We start from the raw sequence: 23,587 nt of genomic DNA, 5'->3' as shown, positions 1-23,587 counted from the left end.
CACGCTCTACATTTAATAGTTGATATACTTGATATAAATATAGCACTGTATATAGCAGAGAAGATATTATATTATTTAGCATGATTGTGCATGAAAATCAAGTCAAATATGGAACAGTTTCTATGAGTATGAGATTAGATGTACATGGAACTGAAGAAAGTACGAATTTCGCGATTGCTATTTCTAATTGGATGTTTCCTCTCGCGCGACGCAATAGCACTTCAAACGGGTTAATTAGAACTACTTTTTAGGGTAACTACGCATCTCATTCATTAGTTCATCTTATCTGAAGCACGGAAAAGGAATTTGAGATGAAAACCTCGGGGCTACTAGATTAGAGTAAAAGAATGTTTTTTAGCAGAGAAAAGGAACGAAGAAATAACATCATGTACGTGATTCTTTTTTCTCTTTGTGAAACCAAACCTGCTAATACGTACTTGCGTATCGATGTCTATCTGAAATAACGAATCTCCATTTGAAAAGCAAATTTCTATTTAAACCAGGCAAGTTCCATAAAATACGGGACGTTCATCTATGATTTCCGGATTAAAAAAAAAAAAAGGTAGCAAAAATAAATAGGTCACGTGCGCACTTTGCACGCGATGAATAGCATTCGAAAATCCGATTGAGGACCTCTCTAAAAGTGAGTGCTCGATAACTGATACATAAAAAGGATATGAGAAGATTGTAAAAACATAATCCTCAATAATCGTTGAATCAAAGTTTAGAAAATCTGTATTGAAACGTTGAATAAAGGGATTGTTTAGAAATGATAGATTGGTAGTTAATCTGCCTCTTTTATGCACCTGGGAAAAATGTTCTAAAGTTACTTTCCTAAAATTAGATCAACGAGCAGTGTTAAAAAGTTCTGTGAGAAATATATTTCTGGAAATAAATATCTGGAAATTGGATTTATACTACGTAAACTGGATTTCCAATTATATATTCACCACTCCATATTCATAATTTTAATAAAATAATAAAATAAATACGTTAATAAATTCTAAAATGAAAGATTGAAACGAAAATATAATTGTTAAAAATTATATTAAGCGGAATAATTACCTGAAACCGATTCCGTCCTAACATCAGCATACTGCACGTGATGTAATGGGTAATCAGGAATAGTTGAAGAGCAACTGATTTCCAAATAACCATTTTCCCCTGTATGCAACGCGGATACTTCTATCGTTAGTTTTGCAGTAGCTGACATTAGTTGGTGTTCGTGATACGTGTGAGGATAGTGGTTTACCAGACTAATATCCACCTACATAGTATAACACACAAAAATCTCATGAAATTTGGTCAGAATAAATTTTGGCAAAAATATTATTATTGGATAACGTATTTATGGCTTTTCGGGCATCGATCGTGTTCTAACGATGCGTTGGAGTTATGCAAATGTTTCGAATATATTGTTACAGTCTACTCGTTTATGGCAGACCTGAAATTGACGTAACGACTTCGGGCCTTATTGTCACTATTTACACTTCTCGTCAAAGTGATAGCCCCTGTAAGCTATCTTTAATTTCTCAATGACGCGTGTAAAGTTTTTCGTCTGTAACGTATAATATCAAAACATTATGAGCTCAGGATATGCGGTTCATTGAAAATAATTAAAAATATTATGAGGTTTAGTGTGTAACAAAAAAAATTGTTTTATTTTAAGAACGAAATGATTGCACATGTACAATAAAAAAATAATAATCAACATAAATTGTAACTAACAATAATTACTTATCAAACGTATATACTTATTTAATAATGGGTACATCCCCCTTTATTTTCTATTACTTCTATTGTACGATTTGCTATCGATTTATATAGTTTCTGGATGTAATTTTGATTTAACGTATCCCATTCGCGTACAATTGCATTTTTTAATTGTTGTACGCGTTGATATTGCTTTCCATTCGCGTATACGTTGTGAACAAGTTCTGCCCAGAAATTTTCAATAATATTAAGATCCGGGGTGCGCGCAGGCCACGGCAAAATAGATATATTATTTTCATTAAAGTATGATTGAACCAGTCTTGATGTGTGTACAGGTGCATTATCTTGTTGAAAGATGTAATCAGGTCCAGAAATGCATTCTGCATGATTATTTATTTGTTTTTCGATTAAATTTATGTGTCGGACACCATTCATTCTCCCAACGATGAACTTGATACTTGTGTTGTCGAAATAACCGATGCCAGCCATCACGCTGCCTCCCCCATTTGTCGTCGAATTGCTGACATTGTCTCTTTTCATGTGTCATGAAAATAATATTAGAACCCATCAGGACCATCCAAGTTGCACTCTTTCTTTTGCAAAGCGTAAACGTTCTACTTTGTGCTTCGTTATTAACGAAGGTTTCTTTTCCAATTTTGGCCTCTTGATATTTTTGCAGGATAGTAGAACTCGACGAACACTTGAAACACTGACACTAACACTAGATTTTTCCATTATTTGCTTCGTTAATGGTTCGCGTTAACTGCGAGTTGGAAGCTACACGCAAAATTACTCGCTTGTCACGATCGGATAATGACGGCCAACCGGTACTTTTCTTTTTGCCATGATCTTCAACATTTTTTAAGAAATTGTGTATTACTTTACGACTTCTTCTTATATATGTCGGGATTTCGTTAGAAACTTTGGGCGTGAAATAATTAATAAGTATAACAAAAGCTATTGACAATGTTCCTGGGCTCAATAACGAATCCACGGTCAACGGGTAAACTCTTTGTACAATGAAATACATTTTGTAGCACGCAGACACGTTAACTCAGACGCTGGGTTACTTTCAAACTCCCTCCAAGTCAATCACAGAAAACTCTCCAAGGAGATTGCAAAATAAAAGACAGATACAGTTACATATATCAAATACATATCGATCGGGAATATCAACAAATTCCCAAGCGCCGTAACTAGGCAGTTCCACATAAACCAGCATTGCTCCTGATCAAGACTTGATTGTTTATACAGCGTATCCCTTAACACTGGTACCACCTCTGTAAAACATTTCGTTCATCCCGTGACCGTGGCTACGTTCGGCGACCAGTTATGTCACCCCGAGCCCAAGTATTGGGAAATCTTCCAAAAGAGAGGCCCAATGTCCCTACATCTCCGACATATATATTTGCTACTGATAACGGTCACTGTTTTAGTTCAAGAATTTGTTCTTTTTTCAGACTTTGATCTTTTTCCGTAACCCATACTTTCAAATTTATATAATATATATACTGTAATCTTTCCTCGTTGATAGGTCACGAACTACTGAGCAATTTCTAAACATATCGACTTTAGTTTGGAATAGTTTTTCTTGGTTGGTAAAAACATCTACGACATTGTGACTTATTTCCGGCAAGCCGCATATCCTGGGCTCATAACGTTTTGATATTATACGTTACAGATGAAAAACTTCACACGCGTCATTGAGAAATTAAAGATAGCTCACATGGGCTATCTCTTTGACGAGGAACGTATTTGTATGCTAGCGATGATTTGGAGGCTTCCCAATTTCACCTCTGTCCTGAACAAGTAAATTGCAATGTTCTCAAAACGTCGCCACGTCGCGTCAATACAAACATTAACGTAAGATTAAAAACTTGAAAAACCGTGAATATATTATCCAATAATCATCGTGCAAACTTAAAATCTAAAATATTATTATTATTGATAAAAGCCGTATAGTCATTTTTATAGACAAATATGGAGGTCTGAGAATCATAGTGGTATAAGTCAGACCATCACCAGTTTTCGTAATGTACTCTTCTGCTTCTATTAGATATTACAAAGAGTTCAATATATTTTTTTCAAGTCATAAAAACATATCGCGCCAGTGAATAAAATTGTAACTCAATCAATTTGAAACTACAGGCATGATAGTTAAAAGCTAAAGGTTAAAATATCCAGATTCTCAGAATCATGACTTATATCGCTATAATTTTTAGTCCGTCGTACGATGCATATCAAGAAAAATAAAAATATCATTCACTGATCAGTTAAAAGAATCATCGTTATACTTTTATGTACAACCTTTTGTGTTTAGTATTGTTTTCAACGAAATAAAATTAAGTAAAAATTTCAATATCGTGGAAGCATGATTACAATCCTTCAAAAGTGCAGTAAAATAATGAAGAATTTAGAATGAACGACTTAAAAAATAATTATTTCTTTATCTTATTATCTTATATTATTATCTGCATAGAAAATAAATATTACATAACAATTGCGTCACTTATTATGACGTTTATATCTAGTTACTACTATGTATTATGTATATTTGATGGCTTAGTCGGACCAGACTGTAAAATTTCCATTACATTTAAGACGCAAAATTTTTCAAAACAAAAAAAAGGACAAAAATAGCTGAATGACATTGATCGAGCGTTGAATTATTACAGGATGACTCGGAGAGCTTCTCGTACACTTTTATAAAAAAAAGTTATAGCAGTATTACACATGGGTACGAGAAGATAATATCAAAGTTTAACTCTTTAGAGATTTAAAGATTTAGCTTACACAACTTATCGGACCGAAAATTTCAACCTTTGAATACACATTTTCTTGAAATATACCTAATGAAACGCTTTAAAATTGCCAATTGATAGAAAAATAATTTAAAAAATCTATTTCATCTGTTTGTATTTTTTTATTTAGGAAAGAAATTGTAAAATATTAATTGAAATATTGTGCAAATATAATTACTCATTTTCATTTATAGCTCAATTTCTAAGATACTTTTCTTAAGATACTTTTTACTTAATACCAAAATTAATTGGTTTATTAAATTCGTTGCTTTTAAAATGTATATACATATATATTTTGTACTTTACCGAACACTTTAAATATTTTGATTATTATAATATTAAATATATTTTTAATTGTTTACAAAATTTCATAGATATAGGTCTAAAGTCAAGTATAATTTGTTTAGAAATATATATGTTTGATATAATGTTGATTGCATTTTAGCTTTACATATCTACATATGTAAATATATGCATCTAGGTATATGCTAATAATATTGAAATTTTATTCATCGCCTTCTTGAAATAATTCCCTTGTAGTCTACAAATATTATGTATTTATGTATTTATTGTATTAGGAAATATAAGTATGTTGGAAATTAAAATTGAAATTTGAGATTAACGAGCAATATGAAAATAAATAAAATTTTAAAGATATACACGACAGCGTTACTAATTAAATTAATCCTTTGAATGAAGTTGATGTTAATAGACAAAGAAAGGAAAATTTCGTGAAACACAACTGCTGCCAGTGAGTGATGACACGTGAAGAAAAAGAAACATTATGAAAATATAGCTATACTTTAAACGGTTAAATCTAAGGACATTACCGAATAAAAATTAATTCGTTTTGAGTTGTTGAACAGGTTGGCTGTTATATCTTTGATATTTACTCACCTCCTTGCCGTTTATGTACCAAGTCAAGTGAGGAACTGGATGCGCAGCCGAGGAGGTGCAGTTTGCTTCTAAACTTTCACCGACCACGTACATGTTTTTCTTGAACGTGATTTTTGGGTTTTCAGTCTGTGGAACTGTACAATTTCATAACACTAATTAGAATAGAATTACTCTGGTGAAGACCAGTGCAAGAACAATTCAGTGCTACAGAAAACTTCGCTAAATGTTTACTTTTGCTTCGTTTTTATTAGGTCACGCAGAACATTCTTTCCTTTTTTAATAAACTATAACTAAGCTGTAAGTAATGTACCTTTATATATGTATGTAGTAATAACAAAATTTATTACATTCAAACAAATATCTTCTCTTAACCAATATATACATATACTCAATAATATATATATATTCTTTTTCGAAAATTCAATCGTATTATTTATTAAATAATTAATGAAATAATAATTAATAACAATTAATGAATAATTAATTAAAGAATTATTTCATTAAATAATTAATGAAATGGTTTTGTATTTTTGATAGATTATTAGCCCTTTGGGTGTTTAAATATTTCGGAAAGAATATATTCTTAGTTTGCTGTATTCTACGTTTAATAGAAAAAAATATTTTATAGAAATTTGTTCATCTATTGTTCGCCGAATTAAGATAAATATACATATCTACCTACAAAGACAATGTTTCGTTTGTTATAGCAACTGTGTAACTGGAAGCCAAGTTGCACTAGAAACATAATATAATTATTCAAACTATGACAACTATGACAACCTAATCCCAACCTAATCCCAATGAATGTATTATTCTATGTATATGTATGTGTATATACTATATGTATAGAATGATACGTTCTAATATACGTAGTATGTATTAGAAAAAAAGTGATCTAAAAGGGTGACAGGACTTTCCACGGGACCTAGGCCTTCTTCCACAATAATCCACAATAATTATTTAGTAATATTATCAAATTGAAAAATGACAATTGTCTTTTATAGACTACTGTTGCACAAACATTATCATCTTTTCCTAAATCCTACAAGTTTATGTTAAACATGACAATCAACTGATTTGTATAATTTTTAAAAATTATTTTATAAATCTTTATTTGCATAGTTACCAAACTTATTATCGTTACAAAAGAATATTTATTAACACTAATAATTTGTAAAATTTCAATAATTATATTAATTCAAATTTAAAAAGACATAAATTACGAATTATTAGTATTAATAAATACGCCTAGAGATCATTAACGAGTTTAGTAATGAAATTACAGATTATAGATTATTCAAGTAGATATTCTTAAGGAAATAATTACAAGTACGAAGAATAGATACGAAAAATTACTAAATAATAAAAGAAAAGTTCATAATTTATGCTTATAACTTGACAATTTGCAATTATATACATTATTATTTGGTTAAATACCATTAATTATTATCCAGGAGAACTCCGACAATAAAAACATTTTAGCTCAAAAAGAATAAATTCCGTATTTGCAATTATACATTATTGCTTCTATGAATTTCACCTGCAAATATATCATATTTTATAATATGATAATATATGTTATATTTGTTTTTAATCGAGTAATTTCTTCTAACCTGTATGGATCTGTTATGACTTATGCCGATAAAAGTCACATAATTTTACTGCAAGGATGTTGTGTTTTATCACAATTTTATTTTACTATATAAACGAAAACATCGCTTAATTAACCAGTCCATCAATGAAAGAATAAAGTAAAGTGTTAGTACCAGATTAACGTTCGATGAAAGTTTAAAATCTTACGAAGACAAATGTATTTTTGTTTAATTTTAATATAAATTGCAATCGCGTAGCTGGAAAAGGCATGAGCCAACTTAGGCTACGTTTGTACTGGATGCATATTCGGATACGTCCGAGTACATACACGAATAAACGCATTAAACGCCTTGAAATATAATAAATGCAAGTGGTTTTGTTATGTTATACATACTGCACGTATATTGATCGTTCGATATACTTGTCGATATACGTAATTTTTTCATCCGATTCGTTGTGACTGAGAATTCATGGTCGAGATCTTTCAAACGAATGATGATTGTTTATCAAACGTTTCTTTCGTTTCATCTACGCAGAATACAAAAATGTGTTTCAGAATTTATTCTAAAATAATCGCACTCTCAAATTTATCTGATTGATTTAAAATCTCGAACCAAAGTACGATATTTTTCATTTTAAAGAAAACATCTTATTTCGTCGTTTTAATTTTCCATTTATTAGTAAGACTTCGAATAAAAGATTATCAAAGCAACATATAATAAAAATTAGCTAAATCCATGTCCATTTCGTATAATATGTAACACAGAACTGATCATCCAATACTGAATACTGAATTGCACATCCAGTATGTATAACCAACACACCGCTTCATTCGTCCATATACGTGTATACATACATGTATATAAATCCGAATACGCATTTATGTGTTGATATAAACATTGGATGTAATTGAATCTAATGGTACTCGCATCCATCTCTACTTATGTATTATATATCAATCTCGTTTTATGATGTATGTAACAAACGCGTATTAGACATACTTGCACATAATTACTCTATTATTCATTTCCTTCGTTCCAGAAACATAAATGCAAATATTAGTGTTCGACCGTTCGCGGAGAGACGCGATCGCGAGGAAGCACGCCAACGGGAGTCGTAAATTCCCGTTACGATTAGGTAATCGACGCCATGAAATGATCGATCCCCTATTTCGTTTAGGTAATAGAGGTGGTTGAACTGATTATAACATTGAAGTAACAGGTTACAATGTACGCTTTATTCCAACAACTTTATGAACATGGACAGTTACGCACAGTTCGATGCGTATAGATATAAATTAAACAGATGACTGATCTAAGGCTGATAAACCAATCAAGACATTGATTGGTCAACGTATGAAAAACTAATCAACATGTTGACTGATCTAAGGATGACAAACTAGCGAAGTTCGGTGACGATGCTGTCGCAGAGGAAAACTATTGCTGGATGTCGGTCGTCCCACCACCAGTCGCTTACAGGTGGAAATGACCGTTGAACATGGGAAAACCCCGATCTTCCCATTTGTTACCTAATGGAACAATAACCATAGGAAAAATTTCGACTAGAATGTATTTTATAACAATTAAGGGCCCCAACGGTAAAATACAAATGCTTAGTTTCATGACAGTTCCTTAGGATTATTGCGGTCTGACTAATTATATTTGCACAGCTAGTGGCCGCCTCGACTGAGAGATGGATTCTGGTTTACGTAAAAAGTCACTGGACGTAACAATTAGCATATCTGAGCTTTATGGAACAAACGTAAATTAATTTGATAATAGCTTTGCAAAATTCACAATTTCATGCAACGTAACGGTGAAAATAAACTGGTTAATATGTCAATTTTATATGTGTTAAAAAATTAACACTTTGATCTTATATACATATCAATCTTATATTGTTACTATTCTAACTTATTGTTAATGTAACATCGTTATACATATTATTTTAAAGAAGACATTTATAAACAATTTATAAGAGAAAGTAATTAAACAATTTTAACGAAAATATTTATCAACTTTTTATAAAAAGTTCCAAAAGATCAAATAGGATAGGTATTAATAAATTAAAGTATAGATAAATATTTAACCTCAACTATTAAATAAATTTTTTTTATAATTGTGGATAGATTGTTGGATATTGGATATTGTGGATATTGTGGATAGATTGCGTAAGAAATATCAGGCGAATCATAAACAATGTTACGAGAAAGCTCAAGTGCCGATCGGCCAAAAGGGTCTGGGAACTTCAGTGGGCGAAGTGGTCCATCAATGTGTCGTCGGTCTTTCAGTCGAATAGTTACGCGGAGGAAAGGCTTAAGTGACCATGACCGTGTCACGTAAATTTGAGAGTTATATGATGAAAACAAGATAGCCGAGCCGTAACACAAATATTAACTTTGCTTTTTATTAAACTTTATTTTTTACTTAATATTCACAATTGAGTATACACTGATCAAGTACGCGACTGATCTGAGGGTAGAAACCGGTAAAGATATGTTGACTATTCTAAGGATACAGAATAAGTGAAGTTTTACTGACGATACTGTATCTGGGGCTATGACAAAAGACAAAGGGATGCTTAAGGGAGAAAGACGAATTAACAGGGAGTCGTTAGTTGAGAGTCGAGTTGTGAGCAGTCGTTAACTAAGAGTCGAGTTGTGAGGAGTCGAGAGTTGAATTGTCAAGTTACTATGAGTTGTAAACTATTAGTTGTGAGTTGTGAATTATCTATTTAGTTGTCTTAATTACAGCACATTACTATATTTAGTTCACGTTAAATGACCGTCGTTTTCTGTTTGATCCATTGCAAATGGATCCATCTATCAATAAACTTATCATTTAGGATAAAAATCATTGATAACCCTAATTTCTAATATTTCTAAATAAATAAATCCTATAATTCTGGCAGCTCAAGCCGGAACTGAACAAGACAGAAAACAAAACGTTTAACAGAACTATCCGTATGGTGATTGTGAAGCTGTGTTGAAATCAAGTCGAATCATTATCCACGATGAGCGAAGGATCAAACGCGGATAATATTATCGTTGATGTCGAAGAAAGGTGCGTTGTGAAGGATAAGCTAGAGCTAATCGAAACAATGAGAGTCGCGGAGTTGAAAGACGAACTCGTGAAACGAAAATTAAAAATAACCGGTAAAAAGAAAGAACTGCAAGATCGTCTAAAGGCTTTCATTGCCTTGGAAATCGAGCACGATGAAGATGAAGACGAAGAGCGTGATGTGTACAAAACACGAGTTAAAGTTGACAGCAGAAGCACACAAGTCTTAACATTTAGGGACGTGGAAGAATTCACGAGCACATTCAGTGGCGATAACAACGTCAATGTGCAAAACTGGTTACTGGAATTTGAAGAAATGTGCGACCTTTGTGAATGGACTGATGTTGTAACGCGTAATATACGCGAAGAGGCTTTTACGCAGTTCGGTAAAATTGTTCGTCGACTACGAAAAGTGCTGTAAGTATTGGAAAACAATGAAGGAAATGTCGAGTACCGAGTTTGCGCAAAAAGTAAACGCGTACAAGGTGCATAAAGAGTTGTCGCGTCGAACCAAGAAGGAAACCGAGTCATACCAAGAATATGTCTATAAAATGTTCGACATAGAGAAGCATGTGAATATGAAAAGTTCGGTTGTAAGAAAATATATCATCGACGGAATTCGTGACGAGGAAACCAACAGAATGATACTGTATGGCGTCAAAGGCATTCGCGAATTAAAAGAGAAGCTAACCCTGTACGAGGCCATAAAGAAAAACGCGAAGACGAGAGGCAAACGGATTGAGGAAGGATCCAAAAGGACGAATCGCGACAAGGTTGCGCGGAAACCAGTGCGACAATATTTTCTATGTGGAAACAAAGATCATCTAAGTGCGGACTGTCCAACGAAAAGCAAAGGTACCACATGTTTTAAATGTCAGGAGTACGGATACATTGCATCGAAGTGCAAAAATCTGAGTGAATCCTAAAGAGATTCGTAGTGTGTGGCGATCGTTACAGACGAAGCGTGGTAGAGGCGTTAAAATCGGAGATTGCGAATTGACCGCGCTGATAGACACCGATAGTGAATTACCTTTAATGCGACCGGATCAGTATGTGAAAATTGGAGCGCCCAAATTAGGTAAGAAAATAATTAAATTTCGCGGTATCGGATCCAAAAGAAATTGTACACTCGGAGAATTTCGACGAATGTTCTGATAGACGATGGACTCGTCGTACATTACAACAGCACATGTAGTTTCAGATACCTTGATGCAACATTCGTTGATTATTGACACTGTTCGACCGTTCGCGGAGAGACGCGATCGCGAGGAAGCGCACCAACGGGAGTCGCAAATTTCCGTTACAATTAGACAATCGACGCCACGAAATGATCGATCCCCTATTTCGTTTAGGATAATAGAGATGGTTGAATTGATGATAACACTGAGGTAATAGGTTACAGTTCACACTTTATTCCGACAACTTGTAGACAAGATAGTTACGCTCGGTGAGTATAGATATAAGTTAAATAGGTGACTGATCTAAGGTGACAACCCTGTTAAGAGATGTTGACTGTTTTAAAGATGTAAAATCAGTAAATTTCAGTGACGATGCCGTGGCGGAGGGAAGCTAGTGATTGGTATGTCTAACGCACGAGACCATCGGATTTGTCGATGACAATTTTGGCTGGGAAAGTGAGGGCAATAGTCATTGCTTCTCATTGGATAAGAAAAAGGTTGGTGGGCAAGGAAGGGTTCTAACCACCCTTGAGAGAAAGTTACTAGCGGGAGACACCGTACGTAAGAAAACGGAATAGACAATAAATTTATGGAACACTTGAAATAAAAGATACTTGTTTGGTCTGAAGGACCTTAACTATGAAAATGCCAAGATTTATGGTGGGTCCTTAAGACTATTGAGGTTACGCAATAAGGGTGTGTAGACATCTGGCTGCCATCTTGCCCGCGGTGTGGTTTATGTAGAGAGTCACGGGACCTAACAGGCACAGATTTCCTGAATGCCGTCGAAGTAAACATAATGGAAAGAAGCGTTTCTATTCGTAAAGACTCCCGGAGGTGTTTAAAATAGATGTAGAAGTAGATGTACGCGAAATTGAAGCTAATTCAGTAAGACCGAATAATAGATGAGTCTTAATCTGACTTTGCTAACCCGACCGTAATCGAAAAAAGGAATGAATCTCTTCATGTTTCTATCGGGAAAAATAATACAGAATGTACGTCAGTTGTAGTTCCCACGAGTTCATCTTGTCTCAAGGACATCGTCATCATGAACAAAAGTTTATTAGAAGAATCGGTTACAACGGATATAACCGTGGTAGGGTCGGATGGGGACAACACGGATGGTTGTAATGAGGATTTCGTAGGATTTACAGAGTATCGTGTGAACTGTACAGTCGAACAAACAAAATCCAGCACAAGTACGTCAGAAAGAAGCGACGGTGGAACGTCGACAGGTTCCTTAGTATTTACGAGCGTGATTTCAAAAATGCATGTAAATATGAAGTAGTAGCGAAATCAAAGCAGTTTCGAATCGGTGACGAGATCATTTAAGTTTGTAGAGGTAGACTGCGAGGTATGTAGATCATCCAAGCCAGGAACGCGTTAAAAACATATTCAAAACCCGTAGAATTGCAGATAGCCAGAGAACCGACTTTTACTTTAAATGAAGAGCTAGGTAACACGTGAGTCGATATTCTTGCACACACTCGAAGCGACTCAGAAGTGTCGACGCTGAAATAGGGGAAAACGGCTGATGTTCGCGATTCCATAAATGTCGTGCAACAGGGAACCCTTTCTCAATGTATGATAGTTGATACCCTGATGAAGGATGGCGAGAACACGAGTTCTAAGGAGTGAATGAAAAACGAGAATGAGGCAGCTATGAGAAAATTTCAGGTGATACAAGTTATCAATCCGACCTTTTATCTGCGAAGAGCGTTTAACAAGAAACGCAAGAAGGTGACAACATGCAAGATGGGGAATCTGGTGGCGATCAAGAAAACGCAGGCCGGTCTTGGACTAAAGTTCCACTCGAAGCTCCCTGAGCTGTATCGCATGGTAAAAGTTTTACGGAATGAGCGTTACATAGTGCAGCGAAAAGGTGAGCACAAAGGGCAGCAAACGACCTCTACGCTAGCTGATCATATGAAGTTGTGGGACATTGTTGGAGTTAGTAGTGCGAGTGACGATGAGCACATCTGAGATCAGATATATTTGTTAGAATGGCCGAGTATAGTATCATGGATGATAGATCGCCAAAGGGTCTGGGAACTTCAATGGGCCAAGCGGCCCATCAATGTGTCGTCGGTCCTTCAGTCGAATAGTTACTCAGAAAAAGGACCTACGTGACCATGGCCGCGGACGGTTGCGGAACACGTACGTGGTGGGGCTATGAGAAAAGACAAAAGAATGCTTAAGACGAATTAACAGACAGTCGTTAGTTGAGAGTCGAGTTGCGAGCAGTCGTTAACTAAGAGGGGAACATGAGACGGATATGGGTTCTCGCGGCGTAGTACCATGCCGTGGGAAACACTGATGAATCTGATATTGTCCTATAGCCGGGTGGCGGCCGGTCGGTGCCTTTACGTTTGCCGATCCGGTGTGGAGAATTTCGGAAAAATTGGTGGGCCCACATCTGCCAAGACCACTCACCTCACCTTCTCGTGGGGCTCCGTCACCCTGCATCGGCATTGACCGGGGTAAGGTGCGGATGAGTGAGTGACACTAGAACTGGAACTGATGGTGACGACCTTGGCGAAATTTAAATAAATAATATAGATATCAAACGTAAAAAGAATACAGTTTACGGTGCAGAGGAAGGAGATTCCAATACCGGCGTAGTTGTGGGTAGTCAAGTGGGCCGCGCTGCGTCATCCTCTTACGACCACGGTCATTCGGGGGTGGATCGTTAGGCCCCCGGATCAGCTTCTGGAGGAGATTATTGAGATCGGCAGACGTGTCGCAGGGTACCTTTGTGGTTCCCTCTATGATCTCGGACGCCGGACCATTGGAGTTGTCCAGGAGGATTGAACGCGCCTGCGGCACCCGGACCTCAAGACTCGCGGAAGCGAGGCCGTCGGTGCTCAATGAGGAAAACGAGGGTCTGCGGAAAGAGCTTGCGAGAATGGCGATGAGCGTGTCCAAGGAGTGTTCTTCTCCACCTGGACGGTGGAATGGGAGGAGGAGATGGATGTCGCCGACGACGAGCTGCTGGAAGCAAAGAAGAGGATGGCCTCCCGGGACGTGGCACCGGGTCCAGATGGAATACCAGAACGGGTTTGGGCTGAGTCAATCAACATCTTGGTTCCCCGTCTGCGACGCCTCTTTACAAGATGCCTGAGGGAGGGTGTCTACCCCCGAGTATGGCGACTGCGAAACTGGTTCTACTAAGGAAGGCGGGTCGTCCCTTGGACTCATCGGCGGCGTACAGGCTGGTGTGCCTTCAGGACGAGGTGGGCAAACTTCTCGAAAGAATAATCGCCACCGATCTGGAGGCCCGGAGCAGGTGCCCGGATAGCACGATAGTCAATACGACTTTCAACGTCGACGCGGTGAATCGTATAAGGGCGGAGGCCATGGTGTCGCAGAACGGGGTGGCGTCGGCGGACTCGCTGGACATAACAAACGCCTTCAACGCCATTCCCTGCGACGTGATAGTGGAGGCGCTGGAACGCTTCGAAGTACCCCCCTATCTTGACCGTGTCATCCGGGCCTATCTGAGCGACAGGTGGTTTAGTAATGGTAACTCTGCAACTCGCAGAGGTCGCCGTGGCGTGCGCGGTTCGCGCCATCCAGAAGCTGGGCTTGAGCGTGTCACCTGCCAAGTTCGAGGCCATGTGGTTCTTCGAACACCGTAGAGGAACACCTCCTCCTGGCCTCTGTGTGAACATCTGCGGAGAGGAAGTACAGGTGGAGCTCCAGATGAAATACCCGAGCCTCACGATCGACAGTCAATGAACGTCCGGGCCGCACTTCGAGTTCTTGGTCCCTAAAGTGACGGCCGCAGCCAATGCCTTATATGCCCAATTACCAAACATCGACGGGGCCGGAGTCGGAGTTCTTCGACTGTACGAGAGTGGTTCGATCCAGGATCCTGTACGGGGTCCCTGTGTGGGCGGAAGATCTGCCGAGGAGTCGTCGCAGCTTACTGCTGCTGAGGTGTTTGCAGAGAACTACCATCATTCGAATAGTCAGGGGATATCGGATTATATCCCACGCGTCGGCATCTGTGTTGGCGGCGTCTCCTCCGTTCGAGCTGCAGGCCCTAGCGCTCCGACGGGTGTACCATCATCTGCGAGGCCTGTGCTCGGGCGGGGATACGCCCTCCACTAGCCAGTCGTTCCGTGACGTCCGGGAGGAGGCAAGGCTCGAGACCTGGGAAGGATGGCGCATTCAGCTTGCCGCCGAGGATACGGTACGACCTCATCAAGCCGTTGGAGCGGTCCTACCGAACTGGGAAGCCTGGAGAGATCGCGGTGGGCTCCCGCTGACGTACAGGATGACGCAGGTGCTCACCGGCCACGGAGTGTACACAGCACACGCTAGAGTTCTGCCTTGCTTGGGAAGAACCATGTCGTGTCCTACGACTCGTCATCGGCGAGAGTTTGGCCCCCGAGGCGATCTTAAAAGCCATGCTGAGGGGGCAACAGGAGTACATCGCCGTCCGCTCCTACTGCGAGCAAGCCATGCTCGCAAAGGAGCGCACCGAGAGAGAAAGGGAGAGAGGACAACATCCATCGAAAGGGCTGTCACGCCGAGGAGGGTCTGGTCTCCCCCTCGGACTTGCACGACGGCCCAGGAGGAGTGGTCCCTCCTAACGCCTAATCAACCAAGGATGTCTTCCGATATCACCATCAGGGAGAAGACGAAGGTGTGCCCCGGCAGTAATTCGCAAGGGGTCCCGGAGCACTCCTACCAATCGTCAGGTCGACTGCCGTGGGGTTTTAGTCGGTTTGAGTCCGACAGTACCCCGCCGCCACCCGGGTGGCGGCGGGGCGTCCATGAGGATTTGCCCACGTTGAAAAAAAAATCTTTAACTAAGAGTCGAGTTATGAGGAGTTGAGAGTTGAGTTGCCAAGTTGCTATGAGTTGTAAATTATTGGTTGTGAGTTGTGAATTATCTATTTAATTGTCTTAGTTATAGCACATTACTGTATTTAGTTCATGTTAAATGACTATCGTTTCCTGTTTAATCCATTGTAAATAGATTCATCTATCAATAAACTTATCATTTAGGATAGAAATCATTGAAAACCCTAATTTCTAATATTTCTGAATGAATAAATCCTATATTATGAATTTACATATAGTTTATATAGATTATATGAGTATTTTTTGCAAATACTTAAAAATGACATTAATAGTTAGAGTATAAAATATAAAAGTCAATGTTTTCATTTCTCTGTGTCTTCACAGCAATGTTACATTAAAGAATTCTTTTAATTGATTTACAAGTACTTTTTCACATTTTATAACATTTCCAATTTTTTCAAACTTTGTATATTAATAGATAACTATATTGCAAAGGAACTTTTTTAATATGTTATACACTTTTCAAAGTCCAACCTTCACATTTCACTATAGTTACTAAGTTTCTACAGTAATTTACCACTATTAATCTTTGCGTGACTAATCTATTTGGAATAGAAGACATTTTGCCTCGTTTGTTGTTGTCCGTCAAAGGACATATTTCTTATTATAATTTTTCGTTTCATACGAAAGTAGAATAAGATAGATATATTTTACAGATGAAATATTATGATGCCTTTTAGAATATTTGTAATATGAGTGAAATTTAAACACTAACTTTTTAAAAGCTATAGATATACTCTAATTGCAAATTATTAATATTATAGATATGAGATTCGATCTTTTATAATGATGTTTCTTATATTTAAAATTGGAGATGAAAGAATTTTAGTCAGGATCATATGTGATAGCTTGAAAGAGGCAAATAAGTCCTGGTCGAAACAGGAGAAAAAGACACGTACGTTGTATGAAAAATAGGAGGACTCGTTGGAGCACTGGAAGGAGGAATGTAAAACGGTAGATAGGATGAATTTGTACGTCAAGGAAATTCTGGATTAAAAGAAAAACATGAAAAAGGTGGTTGCGGGGAATAGAAAGGAAGAAGGAAAAGAATAGGAAAATAAGGAAAAACACAAACAGAGAGGAGTAGAAGTGGAAGACAAAGATGAGAAAAAATATAATTGAGAAATAAGGTACAAGTACAAGTAAAAAATAGATCAAATGGATGACGAAATGAACGAATAGATGAATGAAACGTAATGGGAAGAATGATTATATAAAGATAAAGTATTTAAAGATAAAAAAGAAGGATTATCAAAGAATTGGCATATTTTTATGCTATCATAGATATCTGTAAGTTTACTTTTAGTTTTTTTATGTTTATGAACTATATAAAACCAATTCTAGGCCATCAAACTGAAATAAATGTAAATATAAGTACATAAGGTAATCAGGAGGAAGATGTCAAACAGGAGAAGATGTTAAGATCTATGTTATCTATTACGTGTACTTACGAATTCTTCCGTTACGTCAATTGATAAAGAAGATCACTTAACATTTATTGTAATATACAACATGAGTATGTTGAAGAAATTTATGCTACGACGTCCGCAAAAATTTTTTAATATTTCGTATTGTAATAAAAAAAAGAAGCGTTATTAACAGCGGCAGGTTGTAAACTGGAAAAGAGGAATTTTTCGACATTTCTTTTACTTTTGCACAAACGATAAGCATAAAACTTTACCTACTTAACGAGCTTAGCATCTTTCTCAACATGTCGGAGTAAAATACCGCGTCAGTATAGTGGGCAACTTACTTATTTCAGTAAACAATGTGTATTTATAGTAAACAATGCGAACCTACGTAAAAGGATCGAACAGAGGACAATGAGCAGAGGATGGGCTTCGATCTGCTGCACTAGCGTTGAAGGATAAGACGAATAGAAATGCGAATAAAGAGTACCATATAATTTTTTGTTTCATTCGCATCTTTTCCAACGTTTGATTCGGCTTGAAATGAGATTAGAATGTCTAACGAATAAGTTTCTTTATATTGCAAATTATATATACGGAAAAAGGTGTTTCAAAACGTTGATTTCTACACATACTCAGAAATCATCGAGATGGGTAAGATAGTTATTGTAAATAACTATACAATATTCTCTAGAAATTACTATTTAGTAATTGGTGTTTACCAAGATTATACATATATTGTTCCTTGTATTTATCTCATTTAAAAAAAAAAGGCACAGTTATGTCACTCTTTCGCTGAGTTCTTCTTTTGTAAAAAATTATACTGTATCATCATAGCCATAACATAAATTGTAGATTACAACTGATAACGCTACAGCAGCGTCATGGCGAGTTTCAAATATTATTATACATATAAAGATATATAGATATAGATATTTATCTTCTCTTACCTATAACTTTCATTGGAACGCTTTCCGAAGTCTGGCTATAAATAGGTGTCGACATCGAAACTTCACAGCTGTACGAGCCGGATGCCTCGTAACGGACATTCTCTAATTTGATTGTCGTGCCATTTTCAAAGCGCTGTAAACAAACGGTGTTTTAGTGCTAGTAGGTGGTAAAAAATTTCTATTAAATAAAATGAATAAAACGCGACCACTGTTTCCGTGTACTCGTTCAAACTCAAATCCTTTACCATTATACCACTGCCTTTATCAGTGCCTCTTGCGTGCGAAAGCATGGTTGAAAATGAAAGGAACGTTTGTGTATCGATCCCTCAGAAATTGATCAAACGTCTGTTCTTTGATCGTGTAGGCGTTGGAAGAAAAAGCAAACGAAAAGGAATGAAATGTAGAAAAGAGAAAAATTGTTATCTATATGGTGCTGTAGAATTACAGATGAATTACTGCACTGCATTTCATATAGATACTACCCATATGAAAAAATTACAAGTTTCATATAAATATATAAATTAATAAGAGGTTCAGATACTTATAAGTATTTACAAATGTTATATTTTCGTGAGTAGTATCATTTCACAAGTAGTATCTTTCTCTATTTTGCATTTTGCATTTTGCATTTTGCATTTTGCATTTTGCATTTTGAATCGCTAAAGCAGGATCAAATAGTAACTGTCGCAACTTGTATACATAATCACTAATTAAGAGAACTACAAATAACATCAATAGAGAAATGTTCAATATTAATGAACCGGAAAGTCTGTTTCATCGTGTCAATGGTCAGTCACACAGAGTAGAAACGACGTTACATATGTAGAATAAAATACAGTTGGAAATTATTGCATCGTCCACTTTATTTTCTATACCTAACATGAATAAACTTTTATTTATTTGACGACAAAATATATAATTTGATAACGACAAAACGTTATAAAGAATAAAAAGTTTTTAATTTTTACAAGTTTTCAAGAGAGGAGTGAAAAAAAATGATTAAAAAGGAGGAATGTCGTGTGAAAAAGCAATAAATAATACATTGCTCATCAACAAATACGATAACATTGATATTTTTACATACCATGTTATATACTGTGACTCTCGAAAGTATACGTGTGTACACATATAAATTTAAATAATTTTGAAATTTGATTGATCCTGTAACAAGACACGAGTATCGTGATTATATTGATCTTTGAAACAAATTTAGAAATGTACGTATATAGAAGCTACAGACTATTTATTGGAAACATACACTTCACAAAATTTACCAACGTATTTGGATAGTTAATTATGCACTATATTAATAAACCACAATATTTAGCGAGGCTACTATTCATGCTGTATACTAATTTTTCACTAAGTGTATAGTTGCAATGAATGTCTTATAAACTTTCATATACATTTTCGGATTGGTTATCAACTTTCCTATTACAGTTATGATAGTTGTATCATATTACAATGCTTCAGAAATTTCTACGTAATGTACACAATGTATTCATGTAAATTTCCTGTGTTTAATATTGGAATATGTTCGTGAGCCATTATATGTATACACAATTTATAATATATATGTATATGTATGACATCATTTAGGTATGGAATGATCAGATATCTAAAAAGAATGTATTTTCATTATACCCTATTATTTTTTACTTCATGTATCTTGAATTTTACAACGCTTGGATATACTCTGACGGGATATGTCACGAATCTAGGGTATCGTGTTATATTTTTATTAACGTTGCATGTTTCGATGCAGGTTGTTTCACGTGGTATCGGCCACTGGTTAAGAAAGTCCGTTTCGATATTGTCTCTCGACATAATACAGACTATCGTTAATACCGAGTTTCAATTTCCTCTAGCGACGCCTTCGTGGTTTCGTCCCAATGAAAAGCGATGTTTTATTTAATTCCAGGTCACGAGGACGCTTATACGTAGATTCGCGCATAGAAAAATTTTTGTTTTACAACGTTCTCGTCGTGTAAGCGTATGTCGAGATGAGCTTGGTTTCTGTAAATTGTAGACTGTAGACTATAGAATAACGGTAACGAAAAATGAAGTAATATAAGAGAGCGTAAAACAAGATTGGATAACGGGCTAGAAGTGTACACTGTATATTCTTTAACGGCGAAGCACAACGAACGCGTTGCAGCTAAGCTATAACTAAACAATATTTTGCACAATTTTTCATTCGCTATCCTTCTACGGATTATTATAACTAACGGAGTGTTTTTAAGTATGAAATTCGTAACAACAGCCTTTATTAAAAAATTTAATGGATGCGCTCTTAGAACACCTGTTAATAAATAATATTTCACGTGATCTTCGTTGAACGATCTTTTGCGAATTATTATAAGTCAGGGATATAGGTAAAAATATCGTCAGTCTATTTTTCTTAATTTTCAGATTTTTATGTCACTTACAAGAGAAATTCGGTAACTCAAAACTCTAGGAAAGTTTGAAACTTTGTGGCAATGTAATTCCAACGTGACAGTAATAACGAAATCATTTCCTGCCCCAACAAATAAACCGTATCACTCATTACAATACGCTTTCTTGAACGATAGATTGGTTTTGGTTATTCTAAAAGTTTTGTAATATCCATATGTGTATGTATTGTATGTATGTACCTACGTACATACCGACATCTATGTATATGGTTTTAAAAATTTCTTATAAAATATTAAAAACGATGTGAGTAAATTTTGAGAAAGAAGGATCTTTTAAAAATTCTTTACCACCCTAATATAGAGCATGAAACTATACAATTATGATTACAACTTCTTTTCACGTCTTACGTGGTTTCGTAAATATTTACTACATATTAAGAACATGCAATTGTTTTGAGGAATAGTTTTGTATCCATGAACCATCTGTTCGTAACAACAAAAACTGATTAAATCGTTGACGTCATTTAAACTACATTTTTGCAAAATCTTTTTGCAAAGTCCCAACTTTTTCGAAATTTTCAAGTTCCCTTATTTGTGGCTAAGTATACATATACTTAATAAGTAAATTGTTGAGATTGTTAGATGTATGAACAGAGGGACGCGTGGATAAATTGTAAAGTAGAAGATATATTTTAATACAGAAGTGTAAGTACAAGTAGGAATATAATTTGAGCTGGTCCTGATCCGCACGCTAGCTGTGTTACCTTATAACTGAAAACCCTGAAGCCATCGTCGCTTGTCTACTGTCTATGGTCTGTCTTTGTCCAATTTTATTGTCTATACGCTGTCGGTGGCTTCAGTGCTTGAGAAAATTAAAAAGACCAGATATTGAGTTTTCTTAGAAGTGGTGACCACTTAAACATAAATAGTTGAAAAAGACAATAACCCGATATATTCGAAGATATAATGACAAACGACTGTGTTTAATAAGAAACAAATACTAGATTATGTAATTATAGTAGTTTAGATTCATTGATATTATTCTACCTAAATCTAATGTTACTTACATTTTTTAAATGTTCAAGTAGGTGACAAACCACATACTTAATTTCAAATTTAAATGAAAAAATATTTTTCACATAAAACTAAATGTATAGAATTCTAAAGTTATCTATATATGTATATATATGTATATGAGTATAACGCAAAAGTGACTGATCCATTCATTAATCTAATCTCATTGATCTAATCATTTCTGGCCCAGCCCAAACCGATGTACCTAGAAAGGTAACATTAGGACAATATAGTTGTTTTATGACGTAGGCATGGGATAAGAAAGGATTTTTGAAACTACAGACCCTAAAGGGATAAAAAGGGGGTAAAATCTGTTTTACAATATATCCGTATCTCTATGTTCATTAAAATTAGGGGCGTGAAATTCGGCATATAAGCGCCTCATTAAAAATAAAGAAATTCAACTCTTATAAAGCTGGAAGAAAGGTATATTTTTTTCTCAAAGGATAACCGTATCTCCGTATTCACTAAAGTTAGAGATGAGAGATTCAAAATATGAACTCCTCCAAAAAAGAAAGACAAACTTGTGTTAGAGCGTTTTTCCAAGTTCAATTCTTAAAAGGTATAATCAACCTAAATTGTAATAAAAGCAATAAAACTATCAACAAGTTCAGATTCATTACTACAAAAAACTGGTCAAGTAGAAAATTGTAAAATTTGTTTAAGACGCGGAAAATATTTATGCGGCAAATGTATATTTGATAATAAGATAATTTGTAAAAAATGCAGCCAAGTTGAATAAGATATATCTCTATATAAATAACGGTGTAATTCTATTTAAGTCTACAATTGAAATTAAACAAAAGTAAATTTGGACGAAATTTTATAAAAGTTCATCATTTTATATACATTTAGATATAAATTAACCATTATCTAAGTTAAATCATAAAAACTATTACTTCTTTAATCACCGGTCATTTTGACCGCGCACGGTAGAAATAGTTATATTTGAAGTATCGGTAGGTTTAATGACAAATTATAAATACGTAAAATATCTTGGTTAAAAAGTAAAGCAACGTAGTACTTTCGTTATGTATTCTTCTTGCAATTTATTATATTCGAAAGAATCGTATCTTACAATTAGAATTTTATAATTGCGATCATCTTGTTTGAAGAATGTTGTTGAAAAACGTGTTGCTAAATAATATTTTATTTATTTTCTTGTAAACGCCTTTTTATGAATTATCTCAATTAAAGTAAAATGGTTTTATTAAAGAATGTAACAAACCATCGTTTCGTATCCTTTTTGCACTGTGTTATAGTTAAAGAAGAAATTAAATATACGTTTTTTCTAATTGCAGCCCTGTTATGCTATAGGAGCATGAGCATTTACCTCATAGATCTGATTTTATTTTACCCTCACTTCTTGCTCTATCCTGAAAATGCATGAACGTGTGTTATATTAAAGAAGAGGAAGGAAGAGAATGGTAATTAACGTTTGTAAAAGGCTGTTTTAGAAGCATAGAAATCAATCAGGTATTAAATGACGTTTTCGAATATTAAATAATCGTAACAGCCATTAAACTCTCAGTTCCTCTTTTCATGACTAAAAGAGGATAATTCTGTTTGATCCTTACGGGCATTCAAGTTACCAGGTTCATGAGTCCTGAAGTGCAATGTTCAGTAACGTTCACAGGGTATACTA

General features: G+C 35.6%; 1 protein-coding gene across 2 annotated transcripts in view; it reads right to left on the bottom strand.

The window, feature by feature from the left end:
- Nucleotides 1-23,587, bottom strand: part of LOC126915232 (uncharacterized) — a 56,806-nt gene that overhangs the window by 22,181 nt on the left and 11,038 nt on the right. For both annotated transcript variants that reach the window (XM_050719706.1, XM_050719704.1), the window contains exons 3-5: nucleotides 18,473-18,605; nucleotides 5,412-5,545; nucleotides 1,066-1,267 (exon numbers count right to left, since the gene is read on the bottom strand). In XM_050719706.1, the coding sequence (XP_050575663.1) occupies nucleotides 1,066-1,267; nucleotides 5,412-5,545; nucleotides 18,473-18,605 (469 nt within the window). The remainder of the gene's footprint in view (nucleotides 1-1,065; nucleotides 1,268-5,411; nucleotides 5,546-18,472; nucleotides 18,606-23,587) is intronic.

Source organism: Bombus affinis, chromosome 4 (genome assembly GCF_024516045.1).
Source record: "Bombus affinis isolate iyBomAffi1 chromosome 4, iyBomAffi1.2, whole genome shotgun sequence".
Classification (NCBI taxonomy): Eukaryota; Metazoa; Arthropoda; class Insecta; order Hymenoptera; family Apidae; genus Bombus; species Bombus affinis.
Note: the sequence above shows the minus strand (reverse complement) of the source record. Positions and strands in the feature narration are given on the sequence as shown.